Here is a 19,682-nt window from a genome sequence, read left to right as displayed (position 1 = left end):
GGCTTTGGGAGGACCAGAAACAACTTATTTGAATATTCATAATTTGAGTAATGAATATGCAAATATATGTTATCAGTCCTCCAAAAGTTCGTGAATGGATTTACTGGTCCCCATGTCAAAAAGTTTGGGAACCCCTGGTATAGAGTATTTGATTAGTCGATTGGGAGCTTCTGCCTTTGAAATGTAGCAACAGCCCCAGGGCTCTTGCTATACTTCCAAGGTGAAAGCGCTGAAGCCCAGGATCAGCTGGGGATTCCCTTGCTGACCCTGGGCTCTGTGCAGCGCTGCCGCTTTGAAATGCCGCAAGGAGCCCGACACCACACTACTGCTTTGAAATGCCATGGGAAGTCTTGAGTCAGCTGATCCTGGGCTCCATGCGGCATTTCAAAGCAGCAGTGCAGCACGGAGCCCCGGGTCAGCTGTGGAGTCCCCAGCTGATCCTGGGTTCCATGCGGCACTGCTGCTTTGAAATGCCATGAGGAGCCTGACGCCGGGCTCCCTGCAGCATTCAAAGTGGCAGCACCGCACGGAGCAGCTGACCCTGGGCTTCGTGCTGCACTGGCACTTTAAGTACCCCCCTCGTCTCCCCTCCCTCGCTGCCTCTCTCGGATAGAGGCGGCAAGTGGGTGGGGGTGGGGGGGGGGGGGGAAGCGGGAGTGACTAGTCAACTATCCAGTAAGCATCCTCTCAACTATCCAGTAAGCATTTCCTTATTGGATAGTCGACTAGTCCTTCACATCCCTACCTACATGTAGAAATGAAAATACTCTCACTGTTGTCTGCCACTAAATAACACTATAAAAGTCCACTGGAATAACCTATATCTAGAACACATGAGAAGACACAAGCATTGTGTAATCTAGACTATGGGTTTGGTGCGCACACACTTCCAAAGACCACCTCCATTTAGAAACTTACAGAAACCCTAATTACTAGGGAACGTTCCTATATTTGGTCCAATTTAAAAGATATTAAACACCTCATTACACTCTAGCAAACTTCACAGAACAGATTCTACCAAATTCAGATAGTTCCTCCAAATATTGTTATTGCCAAAGGGGAGAGGGTACTTTTTGTACATGTTATGGGCAAGGATGCCAAATAACATTCTGCTGGTAAAGAGCACATACATACATTCATTTGACAGACAAAATTATTCTACAAATATAAAAGAGGAAGAATTTCAACTTAGAAAATATTATTGAATATTGAATAATATTGAATGTAGATATGATGAAATACAAACTATTCAAACAAATATAATTTATTGATAGATATAGCTTAGAAGGTATGAAATATAGTCAGCCCCAGATGCAGGTTTATATTCTATGCTTTGCCAAAGCTTAGGCACTATGAAGCCAAGCCGGGAGGTCATTTGTGTATCCTTCTGTCTGTTCATCTTTGATGGAGACACATCATAGGCTTCTCTAAAATGTTCAGCTGCCATTGGTCCCCAACTTCTAACTTCAGTGGGACTGCTCACACACTTATCATTAAACATGTGCATAAATGTTTTCAAGACTGGGCTTAAATGCAACAGAATATTCATATTATTGATACCTGCATTTGGATCAAGACAACAATATTTTAAAACTAAGATACAAAAGAAAAAAAGTGTGTTAATCAAGTATAACTGTCCCTTACCATGTCTGTAGCCAAACTTAGTTGCAAAGGCAGTCATTCATCAGAGGATGAAATAGAGAAAATTAGTGAGCATAGAGGTCAGTCATTACAAGTAATAAAAACTGATTGCTCTTATTTAGTCTTGCAATAATATAATTTCTAACAGGATACCTTTATTAGAAGTAAAAAGCAAAACAGTTTTGCAAAACTAGGAATCTACTGGCCTTCCATGACACTTCCAGGAATGCATATCTTTAAGGGGACTTCACTATGCAGGTACAGGTAGTAATTTCATATTTAGTCTGTCTACAAGCACTGAATCCACCTATGGCATAAACAAACAAATAGTTGATTACAAAATTGTGACATTTAACCAAAACAGAACAAGCACCCGCCTTATGTATTTGTATTCAATAAGAACCAATAAATGTCATATATATATTCCAATTCCCACCAGCTAACCCATTAACCATTCACATCCCTAATACAGACTGTATAGCATTGCAAAATTATTTATCCATAAATATGAATACTGTTATTGTACTGCATTTCTGTTTTATTTGTTCTTTCATTTGCATAGAAAAACAAAGATAAGCACTAAATGGAACAGGAACACTTGTTTCAGTATTTCAGTGTGATTTGATTCATCTTACAAAATATAAACCCTTTAAATCAAAGTTACACAATACTGTAAGATAAAGATAATGAGCGGAGACTGCTTTTGAAAAACTTTTGATCTTCTCACCTCATGGAATAATGCCTAAGGGTACACTGGTTCAACACATTGCAATGGCCTTTGAATTCAAGAGGTGTGTGTTAGTTAAAAGAGCAATAAGATTCAGGGTCTCAGATCTAGTCCTTGGCAGACAATGTTGTAGGTGGTGGAATTTATATTATGGTGCAGCATATGTCTGAATGGAGAAGCAAGGCATCAAGGAGGGAGTGAGGGTATATGGAAAGAATAGATAGGAATGGACTGCTGTGTGGGTCACATACTGATATAGGGTGTGTCTAAAGTATACCCCCTGTTGGCAGAGGGATGTTAATTAAACGCATCGAAAGTGTAAATGAAGCGGGGATTTAAATATCCCATGCTTCATTTGCATAATCGCATCCTGACGCTGTTTTGAACAAGCGCCATTTCGAAACTGAAACCACGATTTAGACGTGGTTTTTCCGACAATGGGGTGATTTTTTTGAAAAATCAATGAGGAGCACAGGATCGTTTGAAAAATCGCCCAGTTGTCGGAAAAACTGTGTCTAAATCGCGGTTTCAGTTTCAAAATGGCGCTTGTTCAAAACAGCGCCAGGACATGATTATGCAAATGAAGCACGGGATATTTAAAACCCTGTCTCATTTGCACTTTTGAAACGTCTAATTTACATCCCTCTGCCGACAGAGGGGTGTAGTTTAGACTTAGCCATAATGTCTGGAACAATGCCCCAGTAGCGTTTTTAAAGTAGGGATTGTGACTGCGTACTGGGTTGCAGAATGCCAGGCACTGGGTCTCGTTGCTACAGGGTGATCAGTGGGGTGCTAAGGAATGCTTCCTGCCTGTCTGCAGATTTTGCTGCATCCCAGAAGCAGCCAGCAGCAGACCCGGCTCTTCGGGATGAGGGAGGAAGACTGCACAGGGGTCTGCACACTGCCCCTGCCCTGAGTACTAGGCTCCACATTCCCATTGGCTGGGAACCTGCTGCTAGCTGCTCCTGTGGTGTAATATGGGTCTGTGGTGCCAGAACAGGCAGGAAGCTGCCTTAACACTCCTGCTGTACTGCTGACCTGGAGCCACTTGAGATAAGCCCCTCCTTCCACAGTTGCGACCCTCCCCCAAAAGCTGGAGCCCCATCCTACAGTCCAAAGCTACTATCCTCAGCCCCACCCCGGAGCTCACACTTTAGTCAAATTATGTTGGTTTGCAAGCATCAACAATTTTCTTCAACAAAGTCACGAGAAAAAAAAGTTTGAAAACCACTGGCATAGGCAATAATGCTTTGGGAGATAACTCCACACAAAGTGCACTGAATGTAAATATTCCCACCTGACCCCTGCAAGGGATTAAGACTCACCCTAGAATATTAGATTAAATTATCCATAGTGTAGTTTAATATTTACTATTTGCATTATCATAGCACTTAGGACCTCAACTCTGTTGTGCTAAATGCTGTACAAACACAGAACATTCCCTGTCTCAGGGAATCTTACAATCTATGTAAGGCTAAAGAGAGTAGGTAGATAGGGGGATAGACAGGGGAGTACAGGGAAATAATGATATACTGATTAGCATAAGAGACTGTGGCATCAGTGCACCAGGGTCCTAAAGTCAAAGTTTTTGTAGCAGAATACAGCTATTCAGATTTTCCATGGCAATTTTGTCCCTCCCCTATTTTTTACCAAATGTTATCCCTTTAACTTTTCCTACTACTTTTTCACATTTTTTTCTTGCAAGTAGGAATAAGAGATCCTCCGGAAAAGGGCTTTATTCCGGAGGATCGCGCCAGTCTAGACGCTCTTTTCCGGCTTTTCCCCAAGCCGGAAAAAAAGCGGCGGCCATGTTTATTTAAATCCCACGGGGGATATTTAAATCCCCCGCGGATTTCCCTATTCTGACTTGCCTGCTTTGCATGCCTATTCCGTCTTATGTGGCCAGTCTAGACGTAGCCTTGGAGTTTAGTTGGTTAGAATACAGAAGGAGAAGCGAACAGGTTGATTATTTGTGATATCATAGGAATAGGCTTACTGTATAACACAGAAGCTTCAGAGGGTAGTCCAGTTAGTCTGTACAGAAAAAAACAACGAATGGTCTGGTAGCACTTTATAGACTAATCAAAACAGGTAGATTCTATCATAAGCTTTCGTGGGCACAGCCCACTTCTTCAGATGACCGGAGTTATAACACAGCCACATCACCTCAGGAAGATGAGGGCATAGCACTGCAACTGGAAGCAAGCCGACAAGCTGCATAGACAAACTGAGGGTAGACTGATTATTTGAGAGATGTGGGACAAAACTGTCTGGAACCCAACATTTTCTGTGGTGCTCTAGGCTCATGCTCTAGGTCAAACAGGGATTCACATTGTTTTGTTACAGTAGCTAGGCTCTGTGATGGTACTAATGGGGGAGGGGGAGGCAATTGGCAAGAGTCACATACTGTACATCTTAGCTTCTCTTGTACTGACTTCTTGGTAACAGCGGTTTGGGCACGTTCACCTGAGCAGGGGCAGGCTGTCTGCCTGTCTGAGAGCAGGTCTGCTTGGGCAGGGGCTGCAATGGGAGGCTGGTTTGCGCTGGCCCGGAATATCATTCTGCCAGACCTGTGGGGCGCCGCACAGCCGCTCCCAGCTCTGCCAGCAATCCCGGCGGACGCTTGGCTCCTCCAGCCGGGCTTGCAAGGGGCTGGGACTCCCTGAGCTGACTCCGCCCGCACCACATGACTTCTCCATCCGCAAGAGCAAACTTTTCCCGTCCCGAGGCTGGAAAATGGCGGCTTAGGAGCGGAGTGCCCGCATCCCATCCCGGCTCGGCGCCTCCCCAGCGCCATGACTCGCTGGGTGCCCACCAAGCGGGAGGAGAAATACGGCGTGGGTGAGGCCCTCTCCTCAGCTCCCCCGGGGTCCCGCTTGTTTGCTTGGACTCAAACTTTGCACAAGTTTGTTCTCCAGCGGGGAGTCCCGGAGTCGGCGCTCCCTGCCCTGCTCCGGCTGCCGCCTTTATTCCCTTCCCTTCTGCCTGTTGTCCGCATCTGCTCCCGGCCCGCGGCGAGCTCTGCCCGGGGGGTTGCCCTGCCTGAGCTCGCGGCTGCAGCCCTGTGCGCTGGGCTGGGGCGGAGAGGGCGGGCAGGCGCGTCTCTGCCAGGCCTGGCGTAGCGGGGGTGGGAATGGGGAGCTGCCGCTTCCCTGAAGCTCACATTGGAAATCGCATTTCCTCCGCGGGATTGGCGGGCACTTCCGTGGCACTTCGCTGCTAAGTAACGTCCCGCGGGCCGCCCTTCCCTAAGGCTGCCCAGGGTACAACGTGGGACCCGGGCTGTGAACTTTCTAGTTGGGCATTACCCTGCCCCTGACAAATATCTCAAGTCCCGCTCCTCCCCACATCAAGCCTGGTTTTGATTTTATCGGCCTTGACTAGCAGGAGCTATCTACATGATTCGCCTCCTCTTCCCCCCTGTTCATTGTGCAGCCTAATTGCAGGCGGCTTAGACTCCTGCCCGGTGAGCACAGGTTTTGTCATCAGTGTATTACAGGGTTGTTACCCCCTTTATTTACGGCTTTGAGTTTCTAAATGCGTACTTTGAAAACGTCGGAGAGGGTATATGTCAGTGACCAGGAAAACAAGGCTGCCCTATCCCTTTTTTTTGCTCCATTTTAGATGAGTAGAATGGGATACAGTTAGCTTATATCTGATTTTTTGAGAGAGCTCTGCTACTAATGGGTGAATAAACTGTAACATTCTAGAACTGATCCCAAACATTTTAAAGGGTGTTTGTCAGTTCCTCTCAGAAAGTATTCATAAATGCAGGGTGTATAAACAATGCTTATCATGCACAAGTGAATATTTTGACAACATTGAGCACACTCTGTCTTCATTATTCCACATTAAGAAAAGCAAGATTTGGGGGTAGAGAGAGAAAAGGGCGCACTGTTCTGCAGAAAATAATAATTAGATATTTCTCAGTTTCTATCTTCACATCTTCTATCCCCCTGAAATGAGAGGGAAGAATACATCTGGCTTTTAATTCAGAAGTCTCCACATTAAAGTCAGTATTTTGGAAGAATATTCAGATAACTAGAAATGTACTGAATTTCAAAAGCAGATGCTATGAGTAGAAGGGAGCAGATTATATCTTGCATAAATACGAGTGTTTCTCTTGAGGAAGGAAATATAAAATCTGCAGTTCCATTTGGAAATGTTCATTTGAAAGGTTTTTTTTTCCGGACAATTAGTAGATCTCTTAGCAACGTTGCTTGCAAATGTGAAGATGAATTTTAGTTTGACTGGTTCTTTATGTGTCTAAACCTTTTTGTATTTATTTACTTTTTTTGAAGAACAACTGTATGTTATGGAAAAGGAAGTTCTGGGACTGGGCAGGAGGAGCATAGTGAACTTCAGAGGTTTGTGTTGGGTAGTGCACAGATGTTAAGTCTTTGGGTTAGAGTGTCCCAAGTTTAGTAGTACACCCTTTCTGCCCAGATAATACACAGAACAGTATTTTGTGTGCAAGACACCCAACTTCAGTAACAAGGAAAATGAAAAAGGAATTTCAGAAATTAAAGCTGCTACGGGATGCATGTATTTATTTCAGATCACACGGTATATAAATTCACATCTGTATCATCTGAATTATTTAACATGGTGGGATGAATTAAGGCAGTGCCACAGAACTACTGATTTATATTCAAGTGTAGATTTTATAGAAGGTCTTTCACAAGTACAACAGTGTGTAATTCTGTTTTGCTGTCTCTTCTCCAGTACCACCAAGGTGCATTTTGGAAGTTTAATGGTAAAGCATGGACAGTTAATTCAGTTTCTAATATATAGTACAATACAGTTAACTAAAAGCTAGGAAGCTAAAAATTGGGTGAGGAATTTGGAGAGCTTGCTGTTCAGGAGCCAAAGTGATGTATTTTGGTTTCTTTGGGGATATGTTGGAGTAGAGAGTAAGGATTAGTAGTTATAATTTAATTTTTTAAGTAAATCTGGTATCCATTGTGGGAAACTATCACGTTTCAGAGATCTGGACTTTACTGATTGAAATGGAAATACTGGTTTTGATGTTTATGAAAGAGGGAGTATTTTGGAACTACCTGACACATTAGTGTTAAATCAGTGTTTTATCTCTTTATAATAGGAATAACTTCCGAGTCTGTAGCAGAATGGTGCAGTGTCTTTATATTTCTTAATTCTAAATATAAGTTTAGTCCATAGTCTAATGATCATAGAAAAATCTCATGCTTTTATTTGGTGTAACAACTTCCTGTTTTTTTCCACATTAGCTGTGAATGATGATCACTAGCTACATTATGGAATTTCTCTAATGAATTTCAAGGGTGTGGGAGTTGAGAATAGATGTGTTGTTGCTATGAAGGAAAATTAGATTTGATGCTAAGTGAACATAGACATTTTCATTTGCCTGCACTGTTAAAATCTGGCTCTCAGAACAGGTTTAGGATGAATATCCTTTTTTCTGCATCACTGAATTTCCTTCTAAGGATGATTAATATTTTCAATTTGGTTGCCTGTTTTTCATGTCTTTGTATATTAAACTAGGAGATGTCTGTGTCTTGCCAGATTTTGTTTTTTTTGGGAAGACTTAATACTTCTGAAATGTTTTAAAAACTGTTTGTGCATATCAGTTTTATAACAGAAGAAATAACTTTGATCCATGGAAGTAAGCTATTAAAATGGACATTTTCATAAAGAGAGAAAATACCTTCCCATTTAAAAATGCATTTGTTTATGGATAAATGAACATGAACAAGCATCTTATTTTGTACTAAAATTATGTGTGAGTAAAAGCTAGTTAAAAGGTTGGTAATAGAGTGTTCCCACTGAAATTTCTTTGTTGGAAGTGACTTGACTGACTGCCTTTGAATCCATTAAAAATCTCAGATGTGAAAAGAGTCTTGAAACCTCTTTCTTCTCTCAACTTCTCTTTGCTTTTTCTCCTCTTTTCCGTCTCTCCTAACTCTGTCTCTTCTTTTCCTTTCTAATCTGAGTTGTGTTCTTTATTTCTTCCCATATGGTGTAGCCTCTGACATCAGGGAGAGGCTAATGGGATTATTGTGGAAAATGATGGATGAAGTGAAGTTATTCTGAGTTTTCTAATTCAGTTGCCTCTTTCCATCAAAGAAGTAAAAAATCCCTTTAAACAGCCTAACTACTTGCCATGCTGTCTTGGAAAATGCTGCTAATAACATTGACTGTGGAACAGTATGATCCGATGGTTTGAGAATAAAACAGGAACATTGATCACTTCTTCAGTGAGATTTTTAATTCAATTGCATTTGGCTTTTAGTGTTGCATATTAATTTAATGTTTAGCCATTTCACCTTTTATTATAAGTGTGCTACCTGTAAGAAGGAATAGCCATCACTTACAACACTCCTTTCATTTATTTGTTGTTTTTTATTACTTCCGTTGCAGTTATGGTGGCTCAGGAAAGTATTTTCTTTCCTTTGAACTGTATGCTTCTGTACGTGACTCATGTTTTTAATATATCAAGTTCCACAAACTTACTGACTGTATTGATATGTAGCTCAATAATTTATTATCTGTATGTGTACTGAAGGGTAGTGGTGTCAGTATGATATTGTGGTAGGCTATAATGTCCCAGAAATGGTGTTTCCTCTCTACTAATCTTTTGGTGTGGGATTTATAAACAATTCTGAATATCCAGTGGATGTACAAACTGAAATTGCTGCCTCTATATGAAAGGCATTGTAATGCAGTTTATAAATATTATCACAGAATGCAGTTGTAAGTGTGACTCAGCTTCATTTCCTTCAGGAATATAGCACTTCTTACAGGAATAGCTCAGGCCTGCAATGGGCATGGGGAGGAGCGTATTGTCTCTTAGCAGGCTGAACATCATTATTGGATAAACACAAAGCATAATTTAAACTACTACAGTAAAACTCCGATGGTCCGGCATCTGACGGTCCGGCACTCCTGATGGTCCGGCACCATCAGGAACCCGGAAGTGCTCCAGGCAGCCGGACCATTGGAGCTGCTCTGCCCCCAGCTTCCCCGATTCAGCCACTGCTAAAAGTGACCAGCGCTGAATCCAGGAAGCAGGGGGCAGAACAGCTGGAGTGCTGCCGGGTAGGTCCAGTAGCGCTGCCCCTGGGGGCTGCGGGACCAACCCGGCAGCACCCCAGCTGTCCCCGATTCAGCCACTGCTGAAATTGACCAGCGGCTGACTCCAGGAAGCCCGAGACAGAGCTGCTCTGCCCTAGCTTCCTGGAATCAGCCGCTGGTCAGTTTCAGCAGCAGCTGACTTGGGTACACCTGGGACAGAGCAGCTGGGGTGCTGCTGGGTTGGTCCCCGCAGCGTCGAGGTTTGGCGCTACCAGACCAACCCAGCAGCGCCCCAGCTGCTCTGTCCCAGGCATCCCGATTCAGCCGCTGCTGAAACTGACCAGGGCTGACTCCAGGAAGCCTGGGGCAGAGCAGCTCTGCCTCTGGCTTTCGGGATCAGCCGCTGATCAGTTTCTGCAGCGGCTGACTTGGGGACACCTGGGGCAGAGAAGCTGGGGTGCTGCCGGGTTGGTCCAGTAGCTCCGAGGAGCAGCGCTGCGGGTCCAACCCGTCAGCACTCCAGGTGCTTTGCCCCAGGTGTCCCCAAGAGCAGCTGGGGTGCTGACGGGTTTGTCTCACGGGGCCAAGGGTTGGCGCTACCGGACCAACTCAGCATCACCCTAGCTGCTCTGCTGCAGGCGTCCCCGATTCAGCCGCTGCTGAAACTGACCAGCAGCGGCTGAATCAGGGACTCCTAGGGCAGAGCTGGACTATCAGAAGAGAGGGCTATGAGGGAGTCTGGGGTGGCATCTCCCCACCCTACCCCAGACCCCTCATAGCCCCCCATTCTGATAGTCCAGCATATCTGATAATCCGGCACCCCCTGGGTCCTAAAGGTGCCGGATTATCAGAAGTTTACTGTAGTATGATAACCTAATTTAACTGTAGGATTACTTATCTTCCCTCACTCTCACCCCACATCTAATATCTTAATTTTATATTTTGGATCTCATCTCAAATCGTTGCACAAAGATGTATATATACAGTGCTTCTGAAATACAGTAAATTCTGTGGGACCAGAGGAGGGGCATGTAGGCAGGCAGCCAGATGGATATACAGCATTCTGCACACACCATTGGTTTACAGGGGGGCCAGGAAATAGGGATGTGAACAAGTAGCCAACTAGTCGATTAACCAGTAAGCCTAGGATTATCAGTTAATCTAGTCGGCTACTTGCTTTCCCTCTCCCCTGCTGCCTCTATATCGGAGATAGCAAGGGGAGGAATAGTCCCACTAACTGCTAAGAATTCATGTGGTTAGTCAAGTATTCAATTAATCCCTACCAGGAACTTCATGTCTAGCTTATCCACCATCGTGTTGTCCCAAATGATCATGAAACACACCACACAGCCCACTATATACTTGCCTTCGGGCTGGATGTAGGCACTGTAATTTTGGTTCTTTTGCCCTGGTCTGAGCTCATGCACGCTAAGAAAAAGAGCTAAGTGTGGTGGTGAGCAGTCTTAGAAGATGCAGGATAAATCTGAATCTGTGTGACTCATGCCTGTAGATTCACTGTTTCCAAGCCTGAACTTCAGCATCCATGCTGTGCTGAAACCTAGGCCTCACAACCATTCTGGTGTATCCGTGATGCACTATGCAGACCGTAGTCAGATCTTCATCTTCTTTGGGGGCATAATATCTTATTCCAGAGTTCCTACTGCCCTTATCTGCTATAGCTTCTGTGGTGTTGATTCCCTGGGTTGTGGAGGAACTTGTTTTTCTGTCTCCTGCTGGAGTTGACCAGAAGAAGTATTTTGAATGGTCTTAGCCAATTTATCACATGCAGCTGAGACTTTTTGTAACCACATGCTCCCAGCAGCTGGAACCATCAATATGGTTCTCAACCTGGTGGAAGAATTGCACTTCACACTGACAATCCTATATTGGGTATCAGGTGGAGCATCTGTAAGATGCTAGTGGACATTTTGGTGGCAGTTTGTCACTTGCTAAAGGCACCTCTCAGCAAATCATACTGACATGTCAGCAGTAACTGAGTTGATGCTGCTCATGGGCATTGTGTGAACAGTAGAGTCCCGCTATGTAGACTGATGTTTCTGGAGAATAGCTCCGGGCTGATGGATTCATATCATAATGTGAACTTGAGATGAACTTTTGCCTGAAGAAGGAGATGTTCTTGGAGGTTTGTGATCAGCTTTCCCCCTATCCTCCAGTACCACGATACCTGTATGAAGGAGGCCATGCCAGTCCAGAATTGGATCATTATAGCCATACTAGCCAATTCGCCTGTCATAAGATGGGATTTTTAGGTCTCTCCTCCACATTGGTCTTCTCTCCTGAGCCTCCAGTCTTTTCCTCCATCTCTCTCTCTCTCTCTCTCTCAGCTCTCTTCTGCCTCCTGCCTCTCTGTCTCTCTCTTTCTCTTCTCCTCCCCCTCCTGCCTCTTACTCAGGGGATCGCGGAGCCCAAATGACCGTTTGGTCTCTGTGCTCCCCATGCTGCATAGGGAGCACGGAGCCCAAATGGTCGCTTGCACCACTTGCTCCCATGCGGCGGCCCAGCTGAGCGGCGCAGAAGTCAGCTGAGCATCACTGCGGGAGGCGAAGGGGGGCGGTGCGGTGACGTTCACGGCAAGGGAGCAGAGCTTGGAGCCGCTGTCACGCTGCACATCGCAGCCCCACCCCCCTTCTCCTCCCACTGTGATGCTCGGCAGACTTCTGCGCCATTCAGCCGGGCCGCTGCGGGGGAGCAAGCAGCGCAAGTGGCCATCATGTGCTGCATGGGGACCGCGGGGCCCAAACGGCTGCTTGTGCCACTTCCTCCCCCACAGTGGCTCAGTTCAGCTGTGCAGAAGTCAGCCGAATGCCATGGTGAGAGGCAACAGCGCCACCCAGAGGGAACAGCCAGCATTTCAGCATTACAGAGTCACAGACATTGGGCTACTATATATATTACGGAGGCTGACTACCCCCATCTGCTGCAGGTCCATGTCTAACTAGTTTGGAGTTGGCAAATCAGCTATGGGGCTTGTTGTGTCAAGGACTTATGATTAGGATTCTGTGTACTCAAAGGTGGTGGGCTTTGAAATAATTCCTGGGTTCCTAATTTCATGTGTTCTTGAAATAATCCCTGACTTTAATAATTCCAGATTGGGCGAGGGCCATTGATGGGACTCATATGCCAATAGTTTGCCCAGGACTCTATCATTATATAGGGCTTAGTTGACCACAAGTGTAGATTCATGGGCACTAATGTGAACATGATCCCAGGGTGCTCCAGAGATCAGGACTTTACTATCATCGCTAAGCAAGAATATTTTTCCCAGCAAATGACACTTGTTATAAATGGACTCACTATATCACTATTGTTTTATGGTACCCTTCGTATTCTCTGCTGCCATTCATGCCTTATACCCTACCCTGATTTCAGAAGACTGGTTAAAGAAGGTTCATCTACTCAGTAGCCGCAGGGTGGTGGGTTGAAAGTGCATTGGTGAATCTCTTTGTCCAGAGTGGGCCACCTACCTCCCAAATCTGTGGTAATACCTTCAACCTGTACTACTTTCATGCCTCTGCATGTTCTTTGGCATTCTGCTCTGACTGGCTTACAGTCTAAAGGCATGAAGAGTTCTGCTAGTTGTTGTCTGCTTCAGTTCCATAAAATCTTATCCTTACCACTGTGCTCTTGGCTTTGGATCAGCTGACCATTTTAATAAATTCAAGGAGAAAGAAGATTGTGAAGGAAGGTTCTCTGACATGACAATCCATATTCTGATATGAGCACAGAGCTAGGTAGTTTCACCAAGTGGCATCCATTAGCGCTGTACTTGCAGGTCTAATAAAGGATGCTAAATCATTTTCTTGGCATAGTATTTTTGATCTAGCAGTTTGTAGCCAGGTTTGAGTACAAGCATTACCCTACTCTGCTATAGTATGTTTATGTGACATGGGTAAAAGAACTCTACCTCTAGCCTTTTAAACACAAAGTATTGCTTCTACACGAGGGAAGGGATACTAACTGTTAGCTCTGAGCAGAGTACTGGCTTATATCTTATACATAGGTTGCCATAGGTTGTTCACATAAATGATTAGATCTTATTTTATCCAATAAAAGGCACAACTGTGACTTACTGCAAACCTCTTTAAGTTGCCTGTCACTGGTGACATCTTGTTAAACTTGCTGATGAGGCTGCCCGTAGGTTTTACAAGGCTCTGCAAGAAATAAGACAATATGGGCTTCAGGCTGATTTCAGGATGGGATATAGTAGCAGCTAACTGAGTCACGGATTCGTGTCAGGGGGAGTATGTGGGAACATTTTAATAACAGAAGGAGCGAGCTGACTGAGGATATTGGCAACTGGGAGAATGGTTGAATGATTGCATTAGTTCTACAAAATAGTGTAGGGATATGGCATGAAACTGGGTGCCGACAAAGCAGGGGACTCAAAAGCATGGGAGCCTCTGTAGTACAGCTCCCCTCACTGAGTCAAGCCTTCCAATCAAAGACAGAGGGAGAAAGATTGTTAGTACAGGTTAGACCTTCCTGGTCCAGCATCATGGATAAGGGTTTTTTCTGGACCTTGTCACTTCTCACCCCCTTACTGCTGGCCCCACCCCTTGCCCTGCTGCCCCACCAGGCTTCCCAGCTCCCCTGGCAGACCAGACCAGCTGGGTCAACCAGCTGGGTCATGAGCTGGGCTTTCTGTTCCCCCTCCAGCCCAGCTGGGCCAGCTGCTGTCCTTTCTGACCCTTCCCTCCCAGCCCAGCTGAGCCCTGCGCAGGGCTCCCTTGTTCTCCACTCAGACCATGTGTGCCGGACTCCTGCCCCCTCCTGCATGCTGGGCTCCTGTCCCCCCACCAGCATGCTGGCACTCTCTGATCCTGGGACCTCGGTGGTCCTGCTGAACCCTGGGTGTTGCGAGACCAGAGTGTCCCGGTTTATAGAGGTACAATCTGTATAAGGCTTGGCACTATATGGAAGGCTTTGACTGGCCTGAGGCCAGTATATGGGACTCTTCTCATAGTTTCAAGTTGTAGAGCTGTTGATTTTGTATTCATGGGATCCCAGAATTATGTCAAGAAGAAAAGGTTCATAACTGAAGGAATAGATGTATTACAGTGAACCCATCCTCCCAGTAATTCAGGATAGTTCTCTGACAGGTCATGTAGGATAGTTAAACTTCTGTGGATGGGGAACTTGACCAAAAGCCAACACCGACATTAAAATACATATGATATGTTCAGTGTCATACAATAGAGGCCTGGGTATTGTAAGACTGACACTTTCCTTCTCATGCTACTGTTTCTGTGTATGCTAGTAATGTCTGAGGTGAGTCAAGGACATTGTGCCAGACTTCATTTGGAGTTTCCTGGTTTAAATAGCTTATTGAAATTGCAGCTGCTCTCTATGCTCTCTGTTAGATTATCTTGAGTGTCGTGCTTTTTATTGTTTGTGCTGTGCTAAAGCAACATTGCATTACTGCTGTTCTCCTGGGACTCTCATGAAAATAAAATGTGTATCGTACAAGGCGCTCCCAAAGAGAACTTTTAAAAATAATTATTGTAAACATGGGTTATGATATAAGTCTAAACCTCTTTATCAGTTTAAATAATCATAAAATACTTGTTTTTAAGTCCTTTCATATATGTAATTATTTTGTGAGATTACATTAGGAAAAAGTACTGATAGTTTAATTCTTGATAGTTTTATGCAGAATTGTGCAATACATTTCAACAAGTAAATAAGGCCTCTTTCAAGTCCCTTGAAGCCAGTGAAGATTGATATGTGTTAATGGAACAGGTAATCATGGTTAAATTTCAGAATTTCCTCTGCTTGGGACAAGTCATGAAAGGAGCTGAGCTCTCGAAAATCACATTGAAGGGGACTGCTCCCGCTAAGATTTTCCAACCTTGGGAAGGTTGAATTTTCTTTTGGGTGGGTTGAAATTTCTAAAGTGCAACACCAATATTGACGTAGTGTGTGGATGTGCATCCACCAGTACCAATAAAAACCTTAAGTATAAATATATATTTTAAATAGTCCATAGGTGAGGAAGAAAATTTATTAAAACAAGGGATAATTAACAAGGAACAATGCTTATGATTATTTAATATGAAATCAAATAAAAAGAAAATTAACACTACCCTTGTCTGAAGAAGTGGGTTATGGTCAAGAAAGCTCATGATGCTTTTTAGACCAACAAAAATATATAAAGTGCTATAGAACCATTGTGGTTTTTTTAAAGTTTTTTAGTTACACACTAACACGGTTACCCCTCTGAGACCTTGGAGTACATGTATCATCATTTTATCTAACAGACAGATGCATGTTTCAAAGATCTTGCAAATAAGGTTTCATTCTACAAAACAGCTGGCATCATACCTAGTACTTGCTGCTTCTGACTTATAAGAGCCAGAACTCTACCAGATAGCAAAGATCTGGCCTTAATGGAATACAGTTTACCATGTATTAATTAGTAACACAGGATTTTTAAAAAAATCATTAAGATCAGCGTTTTAGATATCTGCAACACTCAAAAAAATTTGGTTAATAGAATCTTTTTCTTTCTTACTTTAAGTCACTAACACAGGGGTGGGCAATAATGTTTAATGGGTGGTCCACTCCAAGAATTTGGTAAGTGGTCGAGGGCTGCACTCTTCCATTATATTAATGGAGGAGGTCCAGGGGTCTGGGATGGAGGCTGAGTGCAGAAGGGAGCTTGGGGTAAGAGATTGGGGTGTGGCATCTGTGAGGGGGTTTGGGTGAAGTAGAGGATTGTGACCTGGGGCAACGGACTTGGGAGCGGAGGGGGGTGCAGGGCCTGGGACAACATTGTGACCTGGGACAGGAGTGCAGGGGGGGGTACAGGGATTTGGGCTTTAACCAGGGATAGCAGGTTGGGGTGCAAGGTCTGAGGGGTTTGTGACCGGAGGAAGGGTTAGGAGGGGTTGCAGTGTCTGGGAAGGTGTATGGGGGCTAGAGCAGGCATGCAAAAAGTTTGGATTACATGGGGTGGGCTGGGGTGCTAGAGAGAAGCTCTGATTGTGAGACCTTATCTGGCTCCCAGCCAGCAGCCCAGCAGGTTCCTTAGCCAGGGTCCCTGCCTTCCAGCCCCTGTACATGCACAGGGGAGCTGCAGGAGCCAGGTTTATTGCTCTGAACTGAATTCTGTGAGCCAGGGGGAAGAGGGAGGAGGAGCATTTCATATGATACCTGTCCTGCAAAGAGGCAGCTGCTGTTGGTTGAAACTGTCCAGTGGGAGCTACTGAGGGTGGGGGCAGCATGAGAAGCCTCTCCCCTTCCCTCCAGGCTCTCAGCCTTCAGAAACTCATACGTGGCCTTGCACCCGGATTTCCTGAGTGCTGAGTGGATGCAGGGCAGGCAGGGAGCCAGCTGAGGCTCTCGCGCCCAAATCCGGCCTGCAGATCATCTTTTGCCCATCCCTGGAGTAGAGGCTGGAATCCGCTTCTCCATTTATAGCAGGCAGCTGCTGCTGCTTCTGTTCTTCAGAGAGGTCCAGTGCCCTGCTCCAGACAATCAGCTGAGCTCCCTGCCTGCATGGGGAGCTCTGAACCTTTGCATGGGGCTCAGAAAAGGCCTGTGCGCCTGCATGGGCGCACAGCTTACACGGAGCCTAGGTGCTCAGCCTCTCTCAGGATTTGGTTTGTAGTTACAGTATAATTCACTCTTTCAATTAAAACAAATAAAATGGCAAATGTACTTACAGACTTAGTTTCATAAAAGATGTGACTATGATTCTTAAAGAAGCAATCTGATTTCTTCTGATATTTTGATTGGTGCCTGATGGAGCTGTTCTTTTAGCACTAGAAGAGGGGAATTTCCGTTGTTAATACACTGATACATTTTTCATGAATATTTATTGGCAATAGCTTCTGATTCTCCAGTGCCAACATGTCAGTTATGTATGTCCTCCCCTTTATTACAGTATACAAATTTACCCAAGTGTCTTTTGGTGGGATTAGACCTGATACATTTGAGGGAGTTTTCAGGAATGTTTTAAAATATCTATTAAATTAGCCTCTGGATAAAATGCTTTCTTGGTGGTTGAACTACATTGGGTGTACCTTTCCTGGGATTCTATGAAGAGTTCTGTTTGGTCTTAGGAAGAGAGTGGTAACTGATTTCTCTGAATATAAGAAATATAGTGCTAAGCAGGCAACTTGCAATATTGACCATCTCCCTGTCAAATCTGATCCTTTTCTAGGGTGTGTGGTTTATTTTCTTGGTGTAAATTATCTGGCACGTAAAGTATTTCATACAAAGGTAGATAAAAATTATGACTTAAGAACATTTTTTCCCATTTAAATATTTTTATTTCCATTTGCTAGTTCTTTACTTCCTTCCCATTTTCTAGTCTTAAATAGTTGAAGTGGACGTTTAATACTTGTTTCTTTTAAACTTCCCAATTAGCAGAATTTCAGATTTTACTTTTTTTTAAACCAAGAATTTTTCACATTTACAGTTCTTAATTGTGTTGGAAAAAGCAAATCCACGATCTCATTAACATCTGAAACACACAACACTGAAAAGCAAATAATCTGTGCCATATTTGTGACTAATACTGTTTTCAACATTTGAACTTCTATAAGTCAAGAAAGATTAAATACTTTAGCCAAGCTATCCTCTTTCATTGGTGTTTGCAGTCAATGCGACTTGAATTTATTGCCTGCATGTTCACCAAGAGAAAATGTGTATTTTCAACTGAGTTAGCTAACTCAAGGTAAAAAACCTAGAGACAATAAAGCAATTTCTAATTCTCATGTGAGTTAGCAAGTTGATTTACTCTTCAACATTTGTGAAAACTATAAACTGTCTTCTTGTCTTTAGGATTTTACTTTGAGTTAAGAAAAAACTACTTTTCTATGAAGACAATGACTAAGACTTAAACAAATAAAAAATACCATTTTAGTCCTTGATGCTGTAGGGCTTGCTTCACTTCTAGCCCATGTGTTATGTAACTGTAAGCACAGATCTGCTTGTGTGTTTCCAGGATTAGGGCCTTAATTTTCAATGGTGGGTTTTTTTTTTTCCTATAGTAGTTTTGTAAAAGCTGATGTACTAATACCAGTAGTTGCACTTAAAACAGTATTTGTAATTTAATTAATTATAAACTTTAGGTTTAAGTTGCAGTAGCAGATATTTTCAAATTAATGTTACAAAACCTCAGTCTGATTTTAAATTTGGTTTAAAAAACTCTGTGCTGCTTGGTGTTGAAGAGAACTTTTGTTCCATGCCTCACAGGTAGAGGAGGGAGAAATTCTCCGGACAACATTTTTAAAAGGTTGATTGTCTGCTATCATGCAACTCAGTAATCTGCATCTGTGCAAGATAGTGTTTTTTTAACCCCCTTTTTTCAGGGTTTTCTCTGTGAATCCTAATTTCAAGAAAGATGTTTTTGCTTTTTCTTCTCCAGTTTAGTGGCAGTATTGCTAGCAAAGAGGGTCATTCTATAGGATATCAAGGGAACTTAGGAATTCTCTGCTTTATTACTGTTGCCAGTTGAAGTGGGACCAATTAAAGATTCTGCATGGCCAGTGAGTTCCAAGCATCTATACTGGGGCAGGCAAAATATGACTTGTCAAGACACTAGATCCAGCCCGCAGCCCAGTGGGAGCATCCGGCAGGCTCCTTGCCTGCCCCATCCCTGCATGACACTCAGAGCATCAGGCTGCGAGGGCCACGTACCTCTCTGAGCGCTGTTGTGAGCTTCGGGGAGGGGACTGGCTAGTCTGCTGGCTGGGAGCCACCTAGTAAGCACCTTCCTGTCAGAGCCTGCATTTAGCACTCCATCCCCTTCCTTTCTCCAAATCTTTCCCTGCCTCCATGCACCCTTACCCCATGTAACCCAAATCCTTTTCCTCTCCCTCCTGCACCCATACCCCTTCCCAGACCCTGCACTCCAATCTCCTGCTTCACGTCACAACCCAAATCACTGCACCTCTGTCCCATGTCACAGCTCCCCCTTAGATTCTGCTTTCCTTCTTACACCCTTCCTCTAGGTCAGAATCCTCTCTTGTACCCAGACCTCTCCTGGACCCTGCACTTCAATTCTCTGCCCCAGGTGACAATCCCCTCCTTCACCCAAAATCGAGCCGAGAACCCACGCCCTCTTCTGCCGCCCTATCCCTTGCCCCAAGCTCCCTTCTGGGGTCCTGGACCACTTTTCAAATTGTTGGGTGGGAGTTGTAGCAGCCCTTGGTCTGGTGGTTGTAAGTTATCCTGGGTCCTTCACACTTCCTTGAATATAAATCAGTCTCCTCAATGCTTTCTTGGTTCCTGT

The 19,682-nt window shown here is 44.2% G+C and overlaps 1 protein-coding gene across 2 annotated transcripts in view; it reads left to right on the top strand.

Annotated features, from left to right (window-relative positions):
• Nucleotides 1-4,784: 4,784 nt before the first annotated feature.
• The window catches only part of DOCK1 (dedicator of cytokinesis 1), a 572,428-nt gene continuing 557,530 nt past the window's right edge, over nt 4,785-19,682 (top strand). The window contains exon 1 of one of the 2 annotated variants that reach the window (XM_075935276.1): nt 4,785-5,209. In XM_075935276.1, coding sequence (XP_075791391.1) covers nt 5,164-5,209 — 46 coding nt within the window. In that variant the 5' untranslated portion in view covers nt 4,785-5,163. The remainder of the gene's footprint in view (nt 5,210-19,682) is intronic. The other variant, XM_075935277.1, reaches the window with a different exon arrangement.

The sequence above is a fragment of the Pelodiscus sinensis genome, chromosome 8 (genome assembly GCF_049634645.1).
Source record: "Pelodiscus sinensis isolate JC-2024 chromosome 8, ASM4963464v1, whole genome shotgun sequence".
NCBI lineage: Eukaryota > Metazoa > Chordata > Testudines > Trionychidae > Pelodiscus > Pelodiscus sinensis.
This window is presented reverse-complemented; position numbering and strand designations above follow the sequence as displayed.